This window comes from Dryobates pubescens, chromosome 17 (genome assembly GCF_014839835.1).
Source record: "Dryobates pubescens isolate bDryPub1 chromosome 17, bDryPub1.pri, whole genome shotgun sequence".
Taxonomy (NCBI): Eukaryota; Metazoa; Chordata; class Aves; order Piciformes; family Picidae; genus Dryobates; species Dryobates pubescens.
The window spans coordinates 23,376,485-23,397,123 of NC_071628.1; the positions used below are offsets into that span (position 1 = coordinate 23,376,485).

The 20,639-nt window shown below is 53.9% G+C and overlaps 1 protein-coding gene across 1 annotated transcript in view; it reads right to left on the reverse strand.

The window, feature by feature from the left end:
* NEO1 (neogenin 1) overlaps positions 1-20,639 on the reverse strand; it is a 326,802-nt gene that overhangs the window by 187,098 nt on the left and 119,065 nt on the right. Inside the window, exon 3 of the mRNA XM_054168810.1 lies at positions 5,280-5,555. Within this exon, the coding sequence (XP_054024785.1) occupies positions 5,280-5,555 (276 nt within the window). The remainder of the gene's footprint in view (positions 1-5,279; positions 5,556-20,639) is intronic.

Sequence of the window (20,639 nt, forward strand, 5' to 3'; positions counted from 1 at the left end):
CAACCTAAAGCATGCTATGACTCCATGGAGGGGCTTTGGAGACCAAAAGGCAAACTGAACTACAAGAATTCAATAAGCTTCTTTTCCAAAAGTGCTGCTCTTCAGAAGCTCCATCCTCAGCTGAAGGAGATGAGCCTTTCTTTGCAGGGAGCCAAGGGTGGGGAGACACTGAAACAGGTTGCCCAGGGAGGTTGTGGATGTCCCCTCCCTGGACGTGTTCAAGGTTGGATGAGGCCTTGAGCAGCCTGGGCTGGTGGGAGGTGTCCCTGCCCATGGCAAGGGGTTTGGAACTGGATGATCTTCAAGGTGCCTTCCAACACAAACCATTCTATTCATCCAGCAGCTTAAACCTTAATGTTAAGTCTGATTTTAAAGATGGGTTCATTTCCAAAGCATAGTAGACATCTCAGGTTGAGAGAAGGCTGCAATTGGAAAGTTGGGGGAAAAGTGATTCTACAATTTTTAATAGCATCACAGAAGTGCCAGGGCTGGAAGGGAGCTCAAGGCTCAGCCAGCTCCAACCCCCTGCCATGGGCAGGGACACTTGGGCCTTGGTGCTGCTCTGCAGGCTCTGCTGGCTGTCCCACAGTGCCTCCTGTGCTCTCCTGCCTCACAGCTCCTCTGCAGAAGCAAAGTCTCACTAGGGGAAGGAAGGCTGAACCCAGCCACAGCTTCATGAATCATAGAATCACAGAATTGTCAGGGCTGGAAGGGAGCTCAGGGCTCAGCCAGCTCCAACCCCCCTGCCATGGGCAGGGACACCTCACACCACAGCAGGTTGCTCACAGCCACCTCCAGCCTGGCTGCAAACACCTCCAGGCAGGAGGCTTCCACCACCTCCCTGGGCAGCCTGTGCCAGGCTCTCACCACCCTCCTGGGGAACAACTTCTTCCTCACAGCCAATCTGAATCCCCCCAAGTCCTATCCCTCCCTGACACCCCAGAGCAGAGGGGGCAGGATCCTCTCCCTGCACCTCTGGCAATGGGCACTGGCAGCCCAGAAGGCCAAGGGCAGCCCTTGGCCTTCTGGGCTGCCAGTGCCCATTGCTGGCTTTCTGTCCCAGACCTGATTCCTGCCCCACTCAGAGGTGTCCCAGACCCCTATCCCTCCCTGACACCCTCAAAAGTCCCTCCCCAGCTTTCTTGGAGCCCCCTGCAGATCCTGGAAGGCCACCAGGTGGTCTCCTGGGAGCCTTCTCTTCTCCAGGCTGAACAGCCCCATGCCTCCAACCATGGCTGGCCTGACCTAGTTTTGATAACACCTTCAGATGTCCCTTTCCCTCAGTACTGATGTTTCTCAGGATTGTGTCACTTTCTGGCTTTCCAGTATCTGAAGGGGGCCTACAGGAAAGCTGGTGAGGGACTTTTTAGGGGGAATGAATCCAAGCTAGAGCAGGGTAGATTGAGATTAGATGTTAGGAAGGAGGCCTTCACCATGAAGATGGTGAGAGAGGAACAGGTTGGAACAGGCTGCCCAGGGAGGTGGTGGAAGCCTCCTGCCTGGAGGTGTTTGCAGCCAGGCTGGAGGTGGCTGTGAGCAACCTGCTGTGGTGTGAGGTGTCCCTGCCCATGGCAGGGGGTTGGAACTGGCTGAGCCTTGGGGTCCCTTCCAGCCCTGACAACTCTATGATTCTATGTATTGCTCAGCCCAGGCCTGAAAACCTCCAAAGAGAGCAATTTAGCAGCCAAGTCTCTGACAGTTCTCCAAGCAGCAAAACTGAGTTGGAATTCCAGCAGTACTTCTAACTCTAGTTCAGAAGAGACTGCATGGAATTCAAGAAGGAATTAACACCACCCACCCAAAACACAGCCCAACTCTCCTAGTGTGGTCAACTTTCAGATGTTAAACCACCTGGTGACCAACAGCTCTGTGCAACAGTGTCACAGAATCTCAGCGTGCTGGAGGTTGGCTCAAATGTTCCTCCAGGCCAAGCCCTGTGCTATAAAGCAGGGTCACACAGAGCAGGTTGCCCAGGATCACATCCAAGAGGTTTTGGAATCTCTCCAGAGAAAGACAATCTACAGCCTCAGCAAGAGAGACTCATGCTGCCAGAACACAGCATGGAGCAGAAAGAGCTTACATCATAACTGCCTTTTGTTCTTGGGGGGGAACCAGTAACATCTAAGCATTTCAGCACCACAGGCACAGGTAAGTGCTTCAAAACAAAAAGGCATCCTCCCTTCTGGGGGTCTACAGACTGCCCCAAATGGGGCTAGGCTTACAGAAGCAGAACTGCCTAAATCATGGAAAGGTCTGGGTTGGAAGGGACCTGCAAAGCTCATCCAGGCCAACCCCCCCTGCAGTCAGCAGGGCCATCCCCAGCTGGATCAGGTTGCTCAGAGCCCTGCCCAGCCTCCCCTTGAGTATCTCCAGGGATGGAGCCTCAGCCACCTCCCTGGGCAACCTGTTGCAGTGTTCCAGCAGCCTCATAGTAAAGAGCTTGTTCCTCACATCCAATCTCCATCTGCTCTGCTCTCATTTCAAACCACTGCCCCTCATCCTGTCCCTGCAGGCCTTTGGGAACAGTCCCTCTGCAGCCTTCTTGTAGACCCCTCAGGTACTGGAAGGCCTCTCTTAGGCCTTCCCAGAGCCTTCTCTCCTCCACAGTCTAAACATTGGGACAATTAAAGTGTCTCAGAGGTTAACATCACAAGAGTGAGGAACTTAGCAACAATTTCCTTGGGAAATTTCAGCACAGCACTTAAACACACGAGTTAAGCCTGGGAAACTCAGAAACCCCCAAAGGTTTCCACTCTGCCAGTCAGTTCCCTTTCTGCAGCCTGGCCCTATGCAAACTCATTTCTGGTGACTGCTTAAAAGAAGTCTTTCCCAAAATGCCCTTAAAAGCAAAACCACTAAACATGCCAAAAAGAATCAAAATAAAAGTACAGGCATGCTCTGGCTTGTCTCCAAGCACTGCAAAGAGCTCAGGCACTGATGTCTCAGAAGGCCAAGGGCATCCTGGCCTGGATCAGGAACAGTGTGGCCAGCAGGAGCAGGGAGATCAGGTTATACAGATTAGGTTATACAGAATTCTCCAAGCTGGAAAAGACCTCAGAGATCATCCAGTCCAACCTATCACCTAATACCTAACACCTCCTGACAACTAAGCCATGGCTCCAAGGGCCACATCCAATCCCATCTTGAACACCCCCAGGGATAGGGACTCCACCACCTCCCTGGGCAGCACAGCCCAAGGGCTAGCAACTCTCAGTGAAGAACTTTCTCCTCCCCTCCAGCCTAAACCTCCCCTGGCACAGCTGCAGGCTGTGTCCTCTTGTTCTGGGGCTGCTTGCATGCCTGGCAGAAGAGCCCAACCCCCAGCTGGCTCCAACCTCCCTGCAGGGAGTTGCAGAGAGCAAGAAGGTCTCCCCTGAGCCTCCTCTTCTGCAGGCTAAGCAAGCCCAGCTCCCTCAGCCTCTCCTGCCAGGGCTGTGCTCCAGACCCCTCCCCAGCCTCCTTGCCCTTCCCTGGACACCTTCCAGCATCTCAACATCTTTCCTAACCTGAGGAGCCCAGAACTGGACACAGGACTCAAGGTGTGGTCTGACCAGTGCTGAGTCCAGGGCACAATGACCTCCCTGCTCCTACTGGCCATCTTCCTGATGCAGGCCAGGATGCCATTGGCCTTCTTGGACCCCTGGGCACACTGCTGGCTCATGTTCAGCCTACTGTCAACCAGTACCCCCAGATTCCATTCCAGGCCCCTTTTCCAGGGAATCTGGAAAAGAGGAAGCTCAGGGGAGACCTTCTTGCTGTGTACAAGTACCTGAAGGGAGGCTGTAGCCAGCTGGGGGTTGGTCTCTTCTCCCAGGCAGGCAAGCAGCCCCAGAACAAGAGGACACAGTCTCAAGCTACACAGGGGGTAGTTTAGGCTTGATCTTAGAAGTTCTTCACAGACAGAGACTGGCCATTGGGATGGGCTGCTCAGGGAGGTGGTGGGGTCAGTGTCTCTGGAAGTGCTTAAGAAAAGCCTGGATGAGGCACTTAGTGCCATGGTCTGGTTGATTAGTTAGGGTAGGATGATCAGTTGGATTGATGATCTTGGAGGTCTCTTCCAGCCTGGCTGATTCTGAGATGGCAACTTCAGTAAACACAAGTCATAGACTCACAGAATGGTAGGGAGGGCTGGAGGGAACCTCTGGAGATCAGTTGGACTTGATGACCTTGGAGGTCTCTTCCAGCCTGCTTGATTCTGTGATTCTGTGACTCTCCTTTTCCATTTCCTAACTGAAAGGTCCAGGTCAGGTTTCCAAGGGCCAAAACCCTTGAGCATATCTTCCTAATTTTAAACCACATTAAAACCCACCCCAAACCCCAACCACCAGCAGCTTCCACAGCAGACATCACACTGAATAGAATAGAATAGAATAGAATTAACCAGGTTGGAAGAGACCTTCGAGATCATGGTGTCCAACCTATCATCCGACACCACCTAACCAACTAACCCATGGCACCAAGCATCCTGTCAAGCCTCGCCCTGAACACCCCCAGTGACAGCGACCCCACCACCTCCCCAGGCAGCCCATTCCAGTGGGCAATCACTCTCTCTGTGTAAAACTTCCTCCTAACCTCCAGCCTGAACCTCCCCTGGCACAGCCTGAGACTGTGTCCTCTTGTTCTGGTACTGGTTGCCTGGGAGAAGAGACCAACCTCTGCCTCACTACAACCCCCCTTCAGGTAGTTGTAGAGAGCAATAAGGTCACCCCTGAGTCTCCTCCTCTCCAGGCTAAGCAACCCCAGCTCCCTCAGCCTCTCCTCACAGGGCTGTGCTCCAAGCCCCTCACCAACCTTGTTGCCCTTCTCTGGACTCATTCCAGCAAGTCAACCTCCTTCCTGAACTGAGGAGCCCAGAGCTGGACACAGGACTCAAGGTGCAGCCTAACCAGTGCAGTGTACAGGGGCAGAATGACCTCCCTGCTCCTGCTGGCCACACTGTTCCGGATGCAGGCCAGGATGCCACTGGCCCTCCTGGCTGCCTGGGCACACTGCAGGCTCATGTTCAGTCTACCATCGACCAGCACCCCCAGCTCCCTCTCTGCCTGGCTGCTCTCAGCCACTCTGTCCCCAGCCTGCAGCACTGCCTGGGGTTGCTGTGGCCAAAGTGCAGCCCCTGGCACTTGGCTGTGTTCAATCTCCTGCCCTTGGCCTCTGCCCATCTGCTGGAGTTCATCTTCAACCCCCCCCCAAAAAAAAGCCCAAGAAGGCACCAGGGCAGACTCCCAGGAGCTCCCTGCAAGGATTCTGGTCAGCTTTTTGCAGCAGAAGCAGCTCAGTACCTGGCAGGACGGTGAGCTCTGCCTCCTCGCTGTACTTGGGGGCGCCGCCGCTCTCGATGAGGCAGCGGTAGAGGCCGGCGTCGGCGTCGCTGGCGTTGCTGAGCAGCAGGGCGCCGCTGGGCAGCTTCAGGCGGCGCTCGTCCAGGGGCAGCGGCCGGCGCTCCTGCTCCCACCGCACGAACGGAGCCAGGTCCGCGTTGACCTCGCAGCTGAGGATCGCACTGCTCCCCCTGTAGACGGATGACGACTCTGGCTGACTGGTGAACCTGGGAAGGCCTGCGAGGAGGAAACGCCAGAGTTAAAGGCCTCTGCTATGAGGACAGGCTGAGGGAGCTGGGGCTGCTCAGTCTGCAGAGGAGAAGGCTCCCAGGAGACCTCATTGTGGCCGTCCAGGGTCTGAAGGGGGCTACAGGAAAGCTGGGGAGGGACTTTGGAGGGTGTCAGGGAGGGATAGAACTGGGGGGAATGGAGCAAAACCAGAAGTGGGGAGATTGAGATTGGCTGTGAGGAAGAAGTTGTTGCCCAGGAGGGTGGTGAGAGCCTGGCACAGGCTGCCCAGGGAGGTGGTGGCAGCCTCCTGCCTGGAGGTGTTTGCAGCCAGGCTGGAGGTGGCTGTGAGCAACCTGCTGTGGTGTGAGGTGTCCCTGCCCATGGCAGGGGGTTGGAGCTGGCTGAGCCCTGAGCTCCCTTCCAACCCTGACAGTTCTGTGGTTCTGTGATTCTAAATCAGAGGCAGTCCAAAGGTGACACCAAAGCTTTGAAGGCCAAGTCAAGAGAGATTGTTAGCAAAGACCTGCAGGGACAGGACCAGGGGCAATGGCTCCAGACTAGAGAAGGGCAGATTTAAATTGGATGTCAGGATAAAGTTCTTTGCTATGAGGGCAGTGGAACACTGGAACAGGCTGCCTAGGGAGGTGGTCCAGGCTCCTTTGCTGGAGATATTAAAGGTGAGGCCCTGGGCAACCTGATCTAGTTGGGGCTGTCCCTGCTGACTGCAGAGGGGGAGGCCAGACTGGATGAGCTTTGGAGGTCCCTTCCAGCCTGGACCATTCTGTGATTCATGACTGTGGGTTTTACAAAATGAAGCTGTCCTGAGGATGAAGCTTCAGTCTGGAGGAGAGAAGGCTGAGAGGGGATCTTGGCAATGCCTACAAGTATCTCAGGGGTGGGTGTTGAGATGAAGATGCCAGGCTCCTCACAATGGTGTCCTGTGATGGGACATGAAACAACAGAACACAGGAGGTTCCACCTCAACATGAGCAGAAAATTCTTTACTGTGAGGGTGCTGGAGCCCTGGAGCAGGCTGCCCAGAGAGCTTGTGGAGTCTCCTACCCTGGAGCAGGCTGCCCAGAGAGCTCATGCAGTCTCCTACCCTGGAGACTTTCAAGGCCATCTGGTTGCACCCCTGTGAGATCTGCCCTAGGGGATCCAGCTTTGGAAGAGGGGTTGGACTCAATCTCTAGAGGTCCCTTTCAACCCCTAACTTTCTGTGATTCTGTTGTCCAGAAAGCCCCTGCTATTATTTGACAGCAGCAGGCTGATCATGGCCGGGGTAAGGCCATAGGTAAAATAAATGCATTGATTTTAAGCAGTTTTGGGACACACAAATGTCAGCAACACAACAGAAGGGTTTTACATTCACAAGAATGGAAGGGGACATGGAAGCAACCTCTGCTCACTCCCCCAGTGCTGCTGCTGTCCTTCAGGCAGATACAGCACAGGAGTGGTAGAGACCAAGGCAGTGTCAACCTCTGCTCACTCCCCCAGTGCTGCTGCTGTCCTTCAGCCAGATACAGCACAGGAGTGGCAGAGACCAAGGCAGTGTCAACCTCTGCTCACTCCTCCAGTGCTGCTGCTGTCCTTCAGGCAGATACAGCACAGGAGTGGCAGAGACCAAGGCAGTGTCAACCTCTGCTCACTCCCCCAGTGCTGCTGCTGTCCTTCAGGCAGATACAGCACAGGAGTGGCAGAGACCAAGGCAGTGTCAACCTCTGCTCACTCCTCCAGTGCTGCTGCTGTCCTTCAGGCAGATACAGCACAGGAGTTGCAGAGACCAAGGCAGTGTCAACCTCTGCTCACTCCCCCAGTGCTGCTGCTGTCCTTCAGGCAGACACAGCACAGGAGTGGCAGAGGCCAAGGCAGTGTCTGCGTCTGGCACAGCTGAGCACGGTTTGAACCATGCACTGCAAGGGCAATTGACTCACTTGCAATGGAACACAGATGCCCTCCAGTACTCACTCAGGAGATGGTAAGAAGGAGAGAAGTTCTTGCATGCCTTCCACTCTCACAGTTTATAGTCTCTACCACACCTTAAAAAGCCTTCATGAGATCTTAGTTTACCACCTACAGGCACAAAAAGCCTTACCTGCAGTGCCAGGACGTTAAAGCTGCCTTTGTTCACATGCAAATATTTCCCTTTCTCATGTTAGCACACCTGAGAACTCCGCTTCTCCACCACATGACAACAAAGCCAGGCTGCCCCAGCACTGCTGCACAACCAACAGGCCACCACTGGAGTACAAATGCTCTCCAGAAATAACCAAAGTGCCCTAAATGGCTTCACCTTCTCTTTGGGAGGCTACATCCTGGTGCTGGCAGCGTGGGAATCATAGAATTGTTCTGGACATAAAAGACCTCTTAAGAGCATCCAGTCCAACCATCAACCCCAGCCCACCATGGCCATCAAACCATGGCCCCAAGTGCCATGGCCACAGGTTTCTTGAACACCTCCAAGGATGGGGATTCCACCACCTCCCTGGGCAGCCTCTTCCAGTCCCTGACCACTCTGGCAGCAAGGAAACATCACAGAAAGAGATTGGCCCTTGGGATGTGCTGCCCAGGGAGGTGGTGAAGTGCCCATCCCTGGAAGTGTTTAGGAAGAGCCTGGATGAGGCCCTCGGTGCCATGGTTGAGTTGATCAGATGGTGCTGGGTGATAGGTTGGACTGAAGATCTCAAAGGTCTTTTCCAACCTGGTTAATTCTATTCTAATCTCCAACCCTAGCACAGTTTCAGGCCATTTCCTCTCATTCTATCACCTGATCCTGGAGAGAAGAGCCCAAACCCTGCCTCACTGCAGCCTCCTTTCAGGCAGCTGTAGAGAGCTGTAGGATGTCTCCCCTCAGCCTCCTCTTCTCCAGGCTGAACACCCCCAGCTCCCTCAGCTGCTCCTCCCCAGCCCTGCTCTCCAGACCCTTCCCCAGCTTTGCTGTCCTTCTCTGGACCTCCTCTAGCACCTCAATGTCTTTCTGGGAGTGAGAGGCCCAAAACTGAGCCCAGTATTTGGGTGCAGCCTCCCCAGCACCGAGTACAGGGGCATGATCCTGGTGGCCTCCATGAGAAGAGGCTGGGGACTCCCCATGCTGGACACAGCTGGGGCTGGTTCCAGCCATTTCCACACTGACTCTCCCACGGAGGTCCCAGCTGAGCAAGCCAGCAAGGCTGGTGGCACAGGGAGAAAGCACAGCCACAAAGGGGAAACCACTGCACAACAGCACAGAAATCCTGAGAAACTGCCCTGCAAGAGGCAGCCCGGAGGAGGAGGAGGGGGAGGAGGAAGGGCAGCTCCAGCTACTGCCCTAGGGAGATGAAGGAGGAGCAGGAGGCAGAATTGGGAATGACAGTGGAAAGCTGAGCCTGGGAAACATGAAGAGGGCAGGGAGAGGTTTTAGGGTTTGCCTTTGTTTTCTCACCACCCAACTTCACTTTAATTGGCAAGCAATGTAATTAGTTTTCCCCAAGTCAAGGCTGTTTTGCCCATTACAACACCCTGTGAAGGATCTCCCTGGCTTCACTCACCCCCTTCTAAACCTCCTCTTTTCTCCCTCCATTCTGCTGAAAAAGAGAGCAGCTTGGTGGGCAGGCAGCAGGCAGCCAAGGGCAGCCCACCACAAGAGTTCTGCACAGCCACTTCTGCAGCAGGGCAGCACCAGCCCTGCCACCAGGAGCACCCTGCCCACTGCTGCTGCTGTAGGCCAAGGGCTCCATAAAGGGCACTGAGTACAGCAAGGGGGAAAACCAGGCCAAAGCACAGGCCAGGAAGCGATGACACTGGAGTGGGTGGCAGTGCTGATCTGCTTGAGGGCAGGGATGCTCTGCAAAGGGATCAAGACAGGCTGGGTCAATGGGCCAAGGTCACCTCTGGGAGGTTCAACAAGGCCAAGTGCCAGGTCCTGCACTTGGGTCACAACAACTCCACACCCTGCCCAGCAGAAAAGGATCTGAGGGTGCTGGTTGACAGCTGCCTGAAGATGAGCCAGCAGCATGCTCAGGTGACCAAGAAGGCCACCAGCATCCTGGCCTGGATCAGCAATGGTGTGGCCAACAGGAGCAGGGCACTCGGCACTGGTGAGGCCACACCTTCAGTCCTGGGTTCAGTTTTGGGGCTCCCACTGCCAGAAGGACATTGAGAGGCTGGAGCAAGGCCAGAGAAGGACAGCAAAGCTGGGGAAGGGTCTGGAGAGCAGGGCTGGGGAGGAGCAGCTGAAGGAACTGGGGGTGTTTAGTCTGGAAAAGAGAAGGCTGAGGGAGACCTCATTGCTCCCTGAGAGGAGGCTGGAGCCAGGTGGGGCTTGGGCTCTGCTCCCAACAATCAGCTGATAGGAGAGAACGTGACCTGAAATTGTGCCAGGGAGGGTTAGGTTGGAGAGGAGGAAAGATTTCTTTGCTGCAAGAGTGGTCAGGGATTGGAAGAGGCTGCCCAGGGAGGTGGTGGAGTCTCTGGAGGTGTTCAAGCAAGGTGAGGCTGTGGCACCTGGGGGCATGGTGGTGGTGGTGGGTTGATGGTTGGACTGGATGATCTCAGAGGGCTTTTGCAACGAGAACAACTCTCTGATTCTCACTCCCCAGTGGCTCTGGTGATTAGCTGCATTCTCTGCTCTGCCTTTTGAGGCTGGCAGAGGTGGCTGTGCAGGCAGCACTGGCATGGGACAAGGCCCAGCCTGCTGGCTGCAGCAATGGTTCCAAAGCCAAACTTTCATTCTCTTTAATGCTTGCACTTAAAAAATAGCATTGTCACAGGAGCAGCCTGGTGGCACTCAGCTCCTTAGCTCTCCCTCTCAATAGCACACATCTTCAAGCACACATCATGAGTTTTGTTCTCAAGTCAGTACACTGTGTGCCTTCAACAGAGATGGGAAGTGGGACTCTGAGCTGCAGAAATTATGGCATCCCATTACAGTTACTCAGGCAACAGAGCAGAGCCTGCTGGGAAGCAGGAGGTTCTGGTCAGCTCCAGTTCAACATTGCTGCAGACAGCCAAAAGCCCAGAGCAGAAAAAACAAACCCAAGCCAACCCACAGGCAATACCTCAGGGTCACCATCATCCAGAGAATCACAGACACATAGCACTCTGTTTGTTGGAAAAGGCCTCCAAGATCATAGAATAAACCAGGCTGGAAGAGACCTTTGAGATCATCCAGGCCAACCCATCAACCAATCCAACACCATCTAAACAACTAACCCATGGCACCAAGCACCCCATCAAGTCTCCTCCTGAACACCTCCAGGGATGGGGACTCCACCACCTCCCCAGGCAGCCCATTCCAATGGGCAATCACTCTCTCTCTGTAGAACTTCTTCCTCACATCCAGCCTAAACCTCTCCTGGCACAGCCTGAGACTGTGTCCTCTTGTTCTGGTACTGGCTGCCTGGGAGAAGAGACCAACATCCGTCTGTCTACAGCCTCCTTTCATGTAGTTGGAGAGAGTGATAAGGTCCCCCCTGAGTCTCCTCTTCTCCAGGCTAAGCAACCCCAGCTCCCTCAGCCTCTCCTCACAGGGCTGTGTTCCAAACCCCTCACCAACTTTGTTGCTCTTCTCTGGACACCTTCCAGCAAGTCAACCTCCTTCCTAAACTGAGGGGCCCAGAACTGGACACAGGACTCCAGGTGTGGCCTAACCAGTGCAGTGTACAGGGGCAGAATGACCTCCCTGCTCCTGCTGGCCACACTGCTCCTGATGCAGGCCAGGATGCCATTGGCCCTCCTGGCTGCCTGGGCACACTGCAGGCTCATGTTCAGCCTACCATCAACCAGCACCCCCAGGTCCCTTTCTGCCTGCCTGCTCTCAGCCACTCTGACCCCAGCCTGTAGCTCTGCATGGGGTTGCTGTGGCCAATGTGCAGAACCTGGCACTTGGATGTGTTCAATCTCCTGCCCTTGGACTCTGCCCATCTGTGCAGCCTGGCAAGGTCCCTCTGCAGAGCCTCTCTACCCTCCAGCAGATCAACTCCTGCCCCCAGCTTGGTGTCATCAGCAAATTTACTGATGATGGAAGCAAATTTACTGATGAAGGACAACTGGGTCATCTGGATCATCTGGGACAACTGAGTGCAGCTGTCACCTTTTCCACTTCTCTTAGCAAGCTTAAGGGGAAGCCATTGTGCCCTGGGCTCAGCACTGCTTAGGCCACACCTTGAGTCCTGTGTCCAGTTCTGGGCCTCTCAGTTTAGGAAAGATGTTGAGATGCTGGAAGGTGTCCAGAGAAGGGCAAGGAGGCTGGGGAGGGGTCTGGAGCACAGCCCTGGCAGGAGAGGCTGAGGGAGCTGGGCTTGCTTAGCCTGCAGAAGAGGAGGCTCAGGGGAGACCTTCTTGCTCTCTGCAACTCCCTGCAGGGAGGTTGGAGCCAGCTGGGGCTTGGGCTCTTCTGCCAGGCAGGCAAGCAGCCCCAGAACAAGAGGACACAGTCTGAAGCTGTGCCAGGGGAGGTTTAGGCTGGAGGTGAGGAGAAAGTTCTTCCCAGCAAGAGGAATTGGCCCTTGGGATGTGCTGGCCAGGGAGGTGGTGGAGTCACCATCACTGGAGGTGATCAAGAGGAGACTGAGTGAGGCACTTGGTGCCATGGTTGAGTTGATTGGATGGTGTTGGGTGATGGGTTGGACTTGGTGATCTTTGAGGTCTTTTCCAACCTTATTGATTCTATGATCTCTTATGCAACCAGCAGCATTTGCAAAAGTTTGTCCTAACTGCAAAAACCACAGAATCATGGAAGGTAGGGGTTGGAAGGGACCTGGAGATCACTCAGTCCAACCCCCCTGCCAGAGCAGGGGCACTTGGGCAGGTCACACAGGAACACATCCAGGTGGGCCCTGAAAGTCTCCAGAGAAGGAGGCTTCACCACCTCTCTGGGCAGCCTGCTCCAGGGCTCCAGCACCCTCACAGCAAGGAAGTTTTTCCTCATGTTGAGGAGGAGCCTTCTGTGTTCCAGCTTGCATCCACTCTCCCTTGTCCCATCACAGGACACCAGTGAAAAGAGCCTGGTCCCTTCTTCTTGCCCCCCACCTTTCAGGTGTCTATAGGTCATGAGGTCCCTTCTCAGGCTGCACTTCTCCAGGCTACACAGCCCCAGGACTCTCAGCCTTTCCCCACCAGATCATTCCTTTAGCCACCCTCACTGCCTCCTTTGGACTCTCTAGTATTTCCCCATCCCTCTTGAACAGGGGTGCCCAGAACTGGACACCATCCTCCAGGTGTGATCTCACCAGGGCAGGGCAGATGATGACTGTGAGTATGATTCTTCTGCCTTGTTTGCAATGCTCAAGTCCTTGCCAAGCAGGTCAACCCCAGGCTTGTGCCAGTCTCACTTCACACTTATCTACCAAGAATGCACTCAGGATTTAACAGCAGCATCACCAATCTCATCCAGATGGAGTCTGCAAACACACAGCTCAGAGCTGGGCACTTCTCTTCTCCTTTCAGAAGGGACAAAATCCACTCAGGCCTGGGAACTTAACTGATGTACTCCAAATACCTACAGATGAAAAACCCTGCACAGCTCCTCAGTGTGAAGGGGCAGGAAAGGACTGGATGAGTTATGGAGCTCTCATGCCTCAACATCCTAGGTAAGTACACTGCCACACACTGCTCACCAGTTTGATACTGGTGCTGGAATTCCAGTTCCTGTTGCTTCCTCTGCTCTCATTCACTGCATTCCACTGCCTGGGAATGAATCTGGGCCATGCATTCCTTCATGCATCTTGGGCAGCAGGAAAAATTCCTTTCCTGCAAGAGTGGTCAAGCACTGGGACAGGCTGCCCAGGGAGGAGGGGGAGTCCCCATCCCTGGAGGTCTCCAAGAGATGTGTGGCCATGGCACCTGGGGCCATGGTTTGATGGCCATGGTGGGGTTGGGCTGATGTTTGGACTGGATGATCTTGGAGATCTTTTCCAAGCCAAACAGTTCTATGATTCTGTGATTCAGGTAAATGGCACTTCCCAGCATTTCCAACTGGAACCCCTGGTGCCTTCCAGGAAAACCCCACAGGGTTTTTGTTTGCTGATCTTTGCTCTCCAAATTCTGTAGCACTCTTTGGAGAGGCAGCAAGAAGCAACATCTGAAGGCACAAGTTGAGGCTTTTCTCACTTGAAGATGAGCACAGATACAGGCTGACTGAACACTGGCTGGAGAGCAGCCTGCAGGAGAAGGCCTTAGGGGTGTCAGCTGGTGGCAAACTCCCCAGGAGCCAGCAATGGTCCCTGGCAGCCCAGAGCCAGCTGTGTGCTGAGCTGCAGCCAGAGCAGGGAGAGCAGCAGCACAGGGAGGGGATTCTGCCCCTCTGCACTGACCCTACCTGCAGCACTGCCTCAAGCTCTGCTGCCCAAGAAGGTCATGGAGCTGCTGGAGAGGGTCCAGAGCAGGCCACAAAGATGATCAGAAGACTGGAGAACCTCCCCTGTGGGAACAGGCTGAGAGAGCTGGGGCTGCTCCCTGGGCCTTCACTCCAGAGAGATCTCAGAGCTGCCTTCCAGTACCTGACAGGGGCCTTGCAAGGACTTCTTATAGTGACAGGACGAGGGGAAATGGATTTAAGCTTGAGGAAAGGAGACTTAGACTGGAGATGAGGAAGAAATTCTTTGCAGTGAGGGTGGGGAGACTCTGGCACAGGTTGCCCAGAGAGGTTGTGGATGCCTCTGCCCTGGAGGTGTTCAAGGCCAGGTCAGATGAGGCCTTGAGCAAGCTGGGCTGGTGGGAGGTGTCCCTGCCCATAGCAGGGGTTTGGAACTGGATGATCTTGAAGGTCCCTCCCAACCTAAACCATTCTCTGGAACCTTCCTTACCCAGACTGCAGAGCTGCTTGCTGTCAGCACCCACTGGAGCACACATTAGAACACCTTTCTCCCAGAGGAAAACAAGTCTGAAACAGCCAACAGCAGCAGCTCCGATGCTCTGCAATCACAGCCAGCCACAGAAGAGATGTGCTGGAGGAAGCTCACAAATCACCATCTTCACATCCTGCACTAAACACAGGCCTCTACTGAAAGAGCAGAGTCCACAAACCATCAAGTGGCACCATGGGAGAGCTTGGAAGCACTGCTGCAGTGAGGACCAGCAGCAAACCTGCTCTCAGCTTGTGGCTAACCTCTGATGAGACCAAACAAACTGAATGTGCAAGAGAACTGGGGAGGGGGCACAAACCAGCTCAGTCTTGCAGAATGGCTGGACTGAATTCCAGCACAGAATGGGTTGGGTTGGAAGGCACCTTAAAGATCATCTAGATCCAGCCCCCCTGCCATGGGCAAGGACACTTCCAGCAGCCCAGGTTGCTCAAGACCTCATCCAGCCTGGCTTTGAACACCTCCAGGGAGGGGGAATCCTCAGCCTCCCTGGGCAACCTGTGCCAGAGTCTCCCCACCCTCACTCTAAAGAATTTCTTCCTCATCTCCAGTCTCAATCTCCCCTCTTCCAGCTCAAAGCCATTGCCTTTCATCCTATCACTGCAACCCCTTGGCTAAAGTCCCTCCTCAGCTTTCTTGTAGGCCTCCTTCAGGTCCTGGAAGGCTGATCTCAGGTCTCCCTGGAGCCTTCTCTTCTCCAGGCTGAACAGCCTCAAGCCTCTCAGCCTGTCCTCACAGGGAGGTGCCCCAGCCCTCTGATCATCTCCACACTCCTCCTCTGGGTCTGTTCCAGCAATCTGATGTCCTTCTCTTGGTGGGGCACCAGAGCTGGGGCAGCCATCACCTCTGTTTCACCAGGTAATTCCTTCCACAAACATTTACAGTCCCATCTCCAACCATGACATACTTCCCCCCATTCTGGAGTTCTACCTGGAGGCTCCTTCCACAACTTCTCTCCTCAGAGAAGAAAGTTTGCAACTTCCCCTCCCAGTGTATTTACAACCAATTTCCAGTCCTTTGATCTTGGCCTTGTTTTGGCATTCATTATTTTGCATCTCTGATACTTATCCAGACTCCCTCCAAGGTATTCAGAGGAACAAAAAGCATCTCTTCTTTTCAGCTTCCCTTCTGCTTAATGAAGCTACCACCTCTCCAGCTTCTTTCCCTCATTCCCCTAACCACCCCAAACAGCTTCAAAGGCTTAGAGTCACAGAATCAAACTGGAGAGGTGGTGCCCAGGGGAACCTCCTGAGGTTCAACAAGAGCAAGTGCAGGGTTCTGCACCTGGGTTGGAACAATCCTCACTGTCAGCACAGGCTGGGGGAGGAGGGAGAGAAAGCAGCCCTGAGGCAAAGGACTTGGGGGTGGTGGTGGGGGAGAAGCTGGACAGGAGCAGGCAGTGTGAGCAGCACAGAAGGCAAATCACAGCCTGGGCTGCATCCAAAGCTGTGTTGCCAGCAGAGCCAGAGAGGAGATTCTGCCACTGGGCTCTGCTCTGGGGAGACCTCACCTTCAGCACTGGGTACAGGTCTGGAGCCCTCAATAGAGGAAGGACCTGGACCTGATGGAGAGGTCCAGGATGGAGATGATGGAGAGGAGGCCATGAAAATGATCAGGGGGTTGGAGCAGCTCTGCTATGAGGACAGGCTGTGGGAGCTGGGGGTGTTCAGCCTGGAGACGAGAAGGCTCCAGGGAGACCTAATAGCAGCCTGCCAGTACCTGAAGGGGACTACAAGAAGGATGGAGAGAGACTGTTTGCAAATGCTGCAGGGACAGAACCAGGGGCAATGGCTTCAGACTAGAAAAGAGCAGATTGAGATTGGATGTTAGGAGCAAGTTCTTTACTATGAGGGTGGTGGAACCCTGGCGCAGGTTGCCCAGGGAGGTGGTGGAGGCTCCTTTGCTGGAGATATTCAAGGTGAGGCTCAACAAGGCCCTGGGCAGCCTGATCTAGTTGGGGATGTCCCTGCTGACTGTGGGGAGGTCAGACTGGATGAGCTTTGGAGGTCCCTTCTGGCCTGGACCATTCTGTGATTCTGCTTTGGGTAGGCAGGCAGACAGTCAACCACGAGGTCAGGGGAGGTTAGCTGAGGATTTGTCCAGGCAGATGTCAAAAGTCCTCATGGATGGCGACTGCTCAATGCCTCTTGGGCAACCTACTTTACCACCAGACACTCTTGCCAGTGAAGAGCTTCCTCCTCCAATCCAGGGTGAACCTCTTGCTTCAGCTGATAGCCAAAGCCTTTTACTCTCCAGCCATGCACAGCTAGCAGAACAAAGAGACAAGAGGCAAACTGGAGTGCCTGTAATTTAAGATCATGAACACCCCCAGCACTACAGCAGAATTGCTTCTCTCTGTCTGCTGAAAAGATCTTCCCAGAAGATTCAACAATCACATCAGCTCTCTGCACAAAGGCAGGGAGCCATCAGTCCTGTCACTCACCAAGCAGCTTCTTTCCTCTCACACAATTATCACTTCCTCTGTCCCAACATAGTGCAACACCAACAACATTGCAGTTTCTGCTTGGCTTTAAGGGCAACAAAGCTGGTGAAGGGTTTGGAGAAGAGGTCACAGGATCACAGGATATTAGGGGTTGGGAGGGGCCTCTGGAGACCATCAACTCCAACCCCACTGCCAGAGCAGGAGCAGAGAATCCAGCACAGGTCACACAGGAGCACAGCCAGGTGGGCTGGAAAGGCTCCAGAGAAGGAGACTCCACAACCTCTCTGGGCAGCCTGCTCCAGGGCTCTGGGACCCACACAGGGAAGAAGTTCCTCCACGTGCTGAGGTGGAACCTCCTGTGCTGGAGTTTACAGGTCCTATGAGGAGAGGCTGAGGGAGCTGAAGTTGTGTAGTCTGGAGAAAAGGAGGCTGAGGGAGAACCTCTTGCTCTCTACAGCTCCCTGCAAGGAGGTTGTAAAGAGGTGCCTGTTGGTCTCTCCTCAAATCACAACTGAGAGGACAAGAGGAAATGGCATCAAGTTAGGCCAGGGGAGGATTAGGTTGGACATCAGGAAAAGCTTCTACACCAAGAGGGTTATCAAAGACTGGAAGAGGCTGCCCAGGGAAGTGGTTGAATTGACAACCCTGAATGCATTTAGAAGCCATCTAGATACAGTGCTCAAGGATATGGTGCAGTAGTGGCCCTGGTAGAGTTAGATAATGGTTGGACTTGATGATGCTGATGGTCTGCTCCAACCACAGGGATTCTGTGCTAACCATCTCACCATCACTCTGTGCTAACCAGTCTCACCATCATTCAGTCTACAGCATTAAGTCATTCTTCCTACAGGCTGCTGATGCCACAGCAGGAACAGCAGCTCCCCAACCTGCCACGCTTTCTTGTTTTGGAGGAAAACTGAACCCAGGACGTTCCACCTGAGCTGTTCAGCCTGGAGAAGAGGAGGCTGAGGGAGCTGGGGTTGCTTAGCCTGCAGAAGAGGAGGCTCAGGGGAGACCTTCTTGCCATCTGCAACTCCCTGCAGGGAGGTTGGAGCCAGCTGGGGGTTAGGCTCTTCTCCCAGGCAGGCAAGCAGCCCCAGAACAAGAGGACACAGTCTCAAGCTGTGTCAGGGGAGGTTTAGGCTGGAGGTGAGGAGAAAGTTCTTCCCAGCAAGAGGAATTGGCCCTTGGGCTGTGCTGCCCAGGGAGGTGGTGGAGTCCCCATCCCTGGAGGTGTTGCAGAGGGGATTGGATGTGGCACTTGGAGCCATGGTTGAGTTGTCAGGAGGTGTTGGGTGACAGCTTGGACTTGATGAGCTCTGAGGTCTTTTCCAACCTTGTTGATTCTATGATTCTAAGACAAGGAAATTTTTCTTTGGTGTGAGGGTGCTGGAGCCCTGGAGCAGGCCGCCCAGAGAGGCTGTGGAGAGATTCCAAAGCCCCCTGCTGTAGCTGACCCTGCTTCAGCAGGACAGGATGGTCCCTCCCCTGGCAGTCTGTGTTTCTGTAAATGCTCTGTTCTTAGAGCAAAAGGGCTGATGAAGATGTTCAGCAGGATCTTTCCAAACCCCAGTCTCTGAGGCCTCTCTCCCATCAGAAAAACCTCCCTCTCAGTACAAGCCCCTCCATTTTTTTCTAATTACCTCAGATTCTTATCAACCTCAGCATTCTCATTTCCATTTCTATCACTCTGACCTTTAACAATCTCCAACGGGACAGCACATCAAAGGCCTCTGCTGCTCCATGCCACACTACCACAGCACTCAATTGCTTCAACAAGAAGCTCAGATGCAAATTGCAGACAAAAGCCACCTCGGGTTCAGCCCTTTCCCTTTGTCTGCCTTAATTAGCCCTGCCTTCAACACCCCTTCAGAAGGGCACAACGCTGGGATCAGACTCACTGCTCTGTGATGCCCTCCCTGGGCCTCTTTGGACACACACCTGCAGCAGTTGTTCTTCCAGAAGACTGTCCTAGCCCCCAGATTCACAACTCATTACAACTGTTCAAGACACCTGCACCTTTAAGGTGACTCTATCAGCAGCCTGGAATGGAGTGGTGGTCAGAAGGATGGTAGACAACAGGATGCCCATGAGCCAGCAACGTGCCTGTGTGGCCAAGAAGGCCAAGGGCATCCTGGGGTGGATAAGAAGGGCTGTGGTGAGTAGGTCAACAGAGGTTCTCCTCCCCCTCTGCTCTGCCCTGGTGAGGCCACAGCTGGAATATTGTGACCAGTTCTGGACCCCTCAGTTCAAGGAGGACCTCAGAAAACTGCTTGAAAGAGTCCAGCACAGAGCCACAGAGCTGCTGCAGGCAGTGGAACATCTCCCTGTGAGGCCAGGCTGAGGGAGCTGGGGCTTGGAGCAGAGGAGCCTGGGGGTGCCCTCAGTGCTGGGATAAAGCTGTGCAGGGCAGTGTCAGGAGGAAGGAGCCAGGCTCTGCTCAGGGATGGCCAAGCACAGCACAAGGGGCACTGGGGGCAGGCTGGAGCAGAGGAGGCTCCATGGGAACAGAAGGGAAAACTTTGTCCCTGTGAGGGTGCTGGAGCCTGGAGCAGGCTGCCCAGAGAGGTTTGGAGTCTCCTGCCCTGGAGGATTCCAAACTCACCTGGATGTGTTCCTGTGTGCCCTGCCCTGGGTGATCCTGCTCTGGCAGGGGGGTTGGACTCAGTGATCTCCAGGGGTCCCTTCCAACCCCTACCACTCTGTGATTCTGAGTCCTGGACCTCCTCATTTTGCCCTGAGCACTGCACATTCTGTTTTCACTCTGCTCCTGCAATTCCTTTGCCCTCTGCATCTACCACTTGTACAATCATTGTATCAGCAGCTCGCAGCACAAGTCAGAAGGGTGCTGGAGGACTAAAGCCCTGTCATTTCTAACCTAAAGCTCAGCTGAGCTTCAATTGAAATCCCTTCCTAGCACCATTCCCATTGTGGACAAGATCAGCACTGTGTGTTCTCTTGTGGGCAGGTGCTCCATTAAGGTTAAATAAGTTTTATTTGAGATGGTTTCATTACTCACCAGCACCCAAATTGCACTTCATGTTCCAGGTCATCTTAAATGCCAGTCAAGCTTTTATTTGATCATAGTCCTGGGTGGTTTTAAAATATACCATTTAACCTAGGCTATAATTTTGTCCCAAAGAGTAATTTTCTCTTATTCTATGATTATTTGCAATTTGCACTGCTTAAAACCCTCCACTGGGGAGGAGGAGCCTTCTGCTTCAGCCAACAGACAACCACAAGACAATAATGATGGCTCACAGAAAGAACTCAAAATAGAAGCCTTAATTATTATTAATTCTGAGCCCTGTTTATAAACCCAAGGCTGAGAGGGCTGAAACACCTCCTGCAGCAGCACTGCAGCCCAGGCCAGAATCTTTCCATGCCACAGCTCCTCTCTCCCTCTTTAGAATAGAGTAGAATAGAATAGAATAGAATAGAATAGAATAGAATAGAATAGAATAGAATAGAATAGAATAGAATAGAATAGAATAGAATAGAATTAACCAGGTTGGAAGAGACCTTTTGAGATCATCCAGGCCAACCTATCATCCAACACCACCTAATCAACTCAACCATGGCACCAAGCACCCCATCAAGTCTCCTCCTGAACACCTCCAGGGATGGGGACTCCACCACCTCCCTGGGCAGCACAGCCCAATGGGCAATCACTCTCTCTGCGTAGAACTTCCTCCTCACCTCCAGCCTAAACCTCCCTCTGGCACAGCCTGAGACTGTGTCCTCTTGTTCTGGTGCTGGTTGCCTGGGACAAGAGACCAACCTCTGCCTGTCTACAACCTCCCTTCA